The following is a 5389-nucleotide window of genomic DNA, read 5'->3' as shown; positions in this document are numbered from 1 at the left end:
TCTCCTCTCCTCTCCTCTCCTCGTTTCAGTTCAGTGCAGGTGGTCAGTCTCCACCGGGTGCCAGTCTGCTACCTAATGCTGAGTTGATTAGGCTTGCTGAATAGCTCGTTTGGCCGTTACAAAAACCAAGAAGTCACAGTAAATCGTCAAGAGGGCAGTTGATGGTAATGACCGAGCCATCAATGATTGAGTCCATTCATGGCTGAAGTGGCTGGAGAGGGGGTTTTGCCGTCACTCCCTTCAGTCAGCCAGTCACTTTCACCCGGCACACGGGGCACAGTGTGCATTGCTCTCATTACCATCCATTGTCTGGCCCCTTTCAAACGGCTGTAAGAAAAGTGGGGGAGAGAGGAAAGGGAGAAAAAAGGTAGAGATTAAATAATGGCCTCGCTGGTGGTATGGATTAGTTGATGGTGAAGTGATAGGAACTGGCCCCTACTTGTGTATAGTGTTCGTATGCGGCAGACCTGCTGCAAGATGGTCAAGATCCAAGATGACGTGTTTTAAAAGAGGGAACAAAGAGCGCTAAAACCACTCAGATGCAGTTACAATGATACAAAAGATACACAGTTTCGCTCGCTGATGGCTGCTTTCTACAAATCACCTCATTTGTTTGGAGCTGATTTTTAAATTTGTGCTTATTTAGAATCAAACACAACTGTTGGAAGAATAAAAAAAGCGTTACGCCACTAAACAGCATTTTTCTCCACAGGCATGCCGGCGGCCTCTCTGGTGACCCCAGCTGACGTGATCAAGACCAGGCTACAGGTGGCGGCACGTGCCGGTCAGACCACTTACAGCGGCCTGGTGGACTGTTTCTGGAAGATTCTGAGAGAAGAAGGACCCCGGGCTTTCTGGAAAGGAGCTGGAGGTAACGTTCACCAAGGCCGACGTCTAATCTGCGCCCCGTGTTTTCACCTCAGGCTACATACAGGTCGCCCTGCCTCATTGGCTGGAGGTTGTTGGGCCGTATGCAGCCTGAGAGAAAGAGTGCAAAAACTGAAAAAGGCATTAAAAAGTTTTTCCATTACCCTTTCAAGTGTTTTTGAGGGGATCAATCAAAGATGAGGCAGTAAAGAAGTTGTTTTAACATCATTTTAACATACCGGAACATCATTCTTTATATGTATTTCTATATATATTTGTTCAATGTGCCATTTCAGGGTGATTTCAGTTATTTTCTCCTGTCCTTTGGATGCAGTATCATGTTTTAAATAACATTTTGTAAACATGGATGATATCAAAGACTGCCCACATATATAAAACTTAGCTAGCCAAGTAAAATTAGCCCAAATTTCTTTTCTTTCTTCTGCTATTGATGATGCACAATTTACATTTTTCACATAGATATGTTATATTAAAGTATGTAGAAGTACATCATATTATTTATGTGCATTTTCTTTAGTATATGAAGATGATCTTTATGTCTTCTTTATGTTTGATGAATAGCTGTGTATTGTAATCCAATGTGGGATGGGCCAAATGTTTAGCATGAAAGAAATGAGACCTAGTATTTCTCATTGTTCTCAATAATACAATTGCTATGGAAAGCTTTATAATCTAATTATCATTATTAAATATTCATAAGAGTGATATAAATGAACAGAAATCTATCTCCTTAATTAAGTTTTTTGTTGTCGTTGAGGAATCTGACTTCATGCCGTCCTCACTTCTGAAACCAAACCTCGATCATACATTGTGTATCCACCCAAATGTAAACGAATGCATTTCTACCACTTCCTGCAGCTCGCGTCTTCAGATCCTCGCCTCAGTTTGGAGTGACCTTGGTGACCTATGAGCTCCTGCAGCGCTGGTTCTATATTGACTTCGGAGGACAGTAAGTCTCGTTCTCTCCTACTAAGCTTCCAACGAGCTTAGTTGCCTGTTTTACTTTGTGATTACTGTTATTACAAACCTCTACAGCACCCTTCCCCCTAATCTACCAGTGAGACGACATAAAACACACGGAAGACAGAATACTACAGCTAGCCCATTACCAAAGACCACCTTCTTCCAGAACAATAGGGTTCATTTCCGCAGACAGTAGGTACTCCTGGTGCGTGTCCTCCCTCCTCTACCAGAGAGGAAGAAATGTCAAAGACCAGTAATAATTTCTGTGCACATTAGCTGACAGATTGAAGCCCTCACTCAAAACTCTGGATGTGACAATTTTCTCAAACTGGAGAGTTTCGCCGCACAGTGATCAGGGCACGCAGCACCCATTTGACTTGTACATGTACTTTCCCCACTTCTGGGATTGAAACGAGCTCATTTTCCTCCTCAAAATAGGTCCCTCTCAGGAATAATTCACTCCTTTTTGTAAAGTTAAAAAGGTCCAGTGGGGAAGAGAGGTGGTGAACCTCTCAGAAATGACTGAGAAAAATGCTTCTTTTAATGGACAGCTGCGTTGCACATGCATGTATTCGCCGGATGGCTCAAGACTTTTACATGCAGCTCTCTCTCGCTCGCTCTCTCTCTCTCTCTCTCCCCCAAAGACAGTCAAACAAAATCAGATGTGTTGTGGTTTTTGAGCAAGTCGATGTGTGCTCCTTCGCTGTCCGTGTTGGCAGCGAATCACAAAGCTGGATGTAAAATCAACAAGGGATTTGATTTAGTTCCGCTAAAGGGAGCTAAATTTTAATTCTGTTGTAAACAGTGTTGGATATGATAATATTAATGAACGATAATAATAAAACTCCTGCTCCCGTTCTCCCCCATTTAGCTCAAATAACGTCTTACGCTGCGTTTATGTTGCTTAACACTCCTATTACTCTACCACTCCTCACCTTTTTCCTCCTCCTTTTTTTTTTAAACTCTCTTACTGTGCCTCTGGCTTCCTCCTCCGTCTCTCTTTCCCTCTCTCCACAACACAGAAAGCCAGCTGGCTCAGAGCCCACCCCCAAGTCTCGGATCAGCTTGCCGGCGCCCAACCCCGACCACATCGGAGGCTTCAGGTTGGCCGTGGCCACGTTCGCTGGCATCGAGAACAAGTTTGGACTCCATCTCCCACGCTACACGGTGCAGACGGTAGCAACGGCAGCGGCGGCCCCCTCCAATGCGAGCACCCCCTGAACCTCCAATGGTGGGGAGTAAGTGAGAAGTGAAAGAGAGGGCTAGAATGTTTTCCACCAAGCCATTGTTTTTAGTATTTAAAGTTACTTATTTGTTATTGTTTCTTCTTATAATCATATATATGGTAGTTCATATGCAACCATATGGATTAGTGAGCCAGTTAGCACAGGTACGCAAAGAAAAGTCTTTGTAGCACTCGTGTCGTATTTATTTTACCTTTGACTGACATTGTATAGAGTTGTATTATAATGTGGTTTTGTTTTTAATACAGTTGGTACAGTATATGCACACAGGCAGCAGAAGGGCTGGCAGTTGTTTACTGCTGAGAACTGATGCTTTTTTGGGGGGAAATAGTATCAAAAACTACATACAGTTGCAGCTTCTTCCAGTGTCTTCCTTTTGTTTGCTTGATAATCCAAAGCACATTCCTCGTGTGATCATGTAGCTGGCCAAAAAAAAAAAGATTGATCATAAATATGGCACTTCTGTATATACGAGAAATCCAGAGACATATTTTCATATCTATATGGCTATTTTGGTCCTGAGTTGCTCTTTCAAAAGTGTGCTAATTTGATCAAATGCATCTACAAGAATATGACCAAAAAAAGTACTTGAATGTAAAGACACAGTGTAACAGTCAGACTGTAAACAATGTTTACTGTTGTAAGATGTTTGGTTTCAGGTCTAAATGTAAGCAGATGTGTAAATATCTGAGACAGCTGGCACCGACTGCACTTCTGTGTTGTGTCACGACTGAGTATTTAAATTTGTACAGTACAGAGAATGTAGGAGTTACATATGGTGTGTAATAATCGTGCCTTACTGTACGTATGGCAGCAACATGTGTACTGAGAGTAAAGAGAAACTTATATTAGTAAACTGAACGCGTGCTGGAGTTTCATTTTCATTCCCAGGTGAACGCTGCGAGGAAAATGCAAGACAACGGTTGGTCAGCTACGCTTTAATCGCAAACATAGCAGGTTTAACAGCGAGCACTGCAATACAATATACCTCCTGATAATTGTTACAGCTCATTAAAGAGAGCTGTTGCTCTCGTTCAGAACGGAAGTGTTCTGAACACTTGATTGAGTTTCTGAGTTTCTGACACCCTGACACACTGACATAAAGCAGCCACAAAGCTCCACGTGTGAATACGTCACCATAACAACTCCCATGTTTATGCATCTGGAATATTTCAGGAATGTGTCGCATGCAGGCATAATACAGAGAAAAAGAAGTACAAGATAAAGTGAACATGACATTCTGTAAACAATACATGACTAGTCTATGGACCCTGCTTTATTTTTACGGTAGTGCAAAGCGTCGTTACAGTACACATATCTTCGTAAGGCTATAAGACTTCCACTTTGTATATGCTGTAGGCTCACGAGTTGCAAGCAACACATCGGCTTAAATCATTAAACAAATAAATAAGGGCGGACAAATCAGTAGAGGTCAACAGTTTACCTATTAACAGACAGTTCGCATTTACAGGAGAATAAACGCAAAAATACAGTATCAGCGAGGCGTTGTTTGGACCAGACAGGAACTGTACATAAAGGTGAAGAAACAAAACAAAACTGAGTGTACATGCTACAGTGACACCAATAAAAGCACACCAGGTCTCTGATTTCCCTCCGCTTTGGTTTGGAGTCCTGCTCTATGAAGCCAGCTCCATAGGCCCCTCCTCCTCGCCGTCCGCCCGGTTAGCACGGATCTCCATTAGGGTACGAGCGAAGCGCCCCCAGTCGTCCGTGTGAGTCACCGAAAGCTGTAGGAAACATCAAAGAACACACAGGTATGTGGCATTAAGAGACATCTGCATGGTAGGTACCACATCTGGATGTTTGTTTGGTTACAGAGCGACAAGCATTAGATTTCTCCTGCTGTCGTGACCTGTTACAATACCAAAGAATCCTCTCTGAGGATGCATGAATACATATTTACTCAATATTATTTTATTAATAAAGCCACAAGGGACAACAATGAGAAATCAACAAAAATAAGGCAGTGTTCAGAACAACTTTAGGTCTGTGAATAAAGCGCAGCCCGCCCCCTAATTCATTTTAATGGGGCCACTCCATGTTAGAAGCTCTGTAAGGCTGTACTTAGGCACAAAAATGCATCTGGAGGCTGATTCATAGTATTGGACAAATTGAAATTGACTGCAATTCATCCTGAGGGGAATTTGAACATGAATATCCGTACCAAATTTTATGAAAAATGAGTATTTGTATACATTTGCCAATCCATCTAGTAGATGATGTGATATTTCACAGGAATACTTTGACCTACAGGTGGCATTAGAGGAAAAGTC

At 42.4% G+C, this 5389-nt stretch overlaps 2 protein-coding genes across 2 annotated transcripts in view; one reads left to right on the top strand and one right to left on the bottom strand.

Moving 5' to 3' along the window:
• The window catches only part of LOC118342873 (calcium-binding mitochondrial carrier protein Aralar2), a 46433-nt gene extending 42513 nt beyond the window's left edge, over positions 1-3920 (top strand). The window contains exons 16-18 of the mRNA XM_035681545.1: positions 713-871; positions 1747-1837; positions 2874-3920. Coding sequence (XP_035537438.1) covers positions 713-871; positions 1747-1837; positions 2874-3072 — 449 coding nt within the window. The 3' untranslated portion in view covers positions 3073-3920. The remainder of the gene's footprint in view (positions 1-712; positions 872-1746; positions 1838-2873) is intronic.
• A 146-nt stretch (positions 3921-4066) lies between these two features.
• The window catches only part of LOC118343208 (cytoplasmic dynein 1 intermediate chain 1), a 50363-nt gene continuing 49040 nt past the window's right edge, over positions 4067-5389 (bottom strand). Inside the window, exon 15 of the mRNA XM_035681963.1 lies at positions 4067-4843. Coding sequence (XP_035537856.1) covers positions 4733-4843 — 111 coding nt within the window. The 3' untranslated portion in view covers positions 4067-4732. The remainder of the gene's footprint in view (positions 4844-5389) is intronic.

The sequence above is a fragment of the Morone saxatilis genome, unplaced genomic scaffold, assembly GCF_004916995.1.
Source record: "Morone saxatilis isolate NCDOM2014 unplaced genomic scaffold, NCSU_SB_2.0 Contig9, whole genome shotgun sequence".
NCBI lineage: Eukaryota > Metazoa > Chordata > Actinopteri > Moronidae > Morone > Morone saxatilis.
This window is presented reverse-complemented; position numbering and strand designations above follow the sequence as displayed.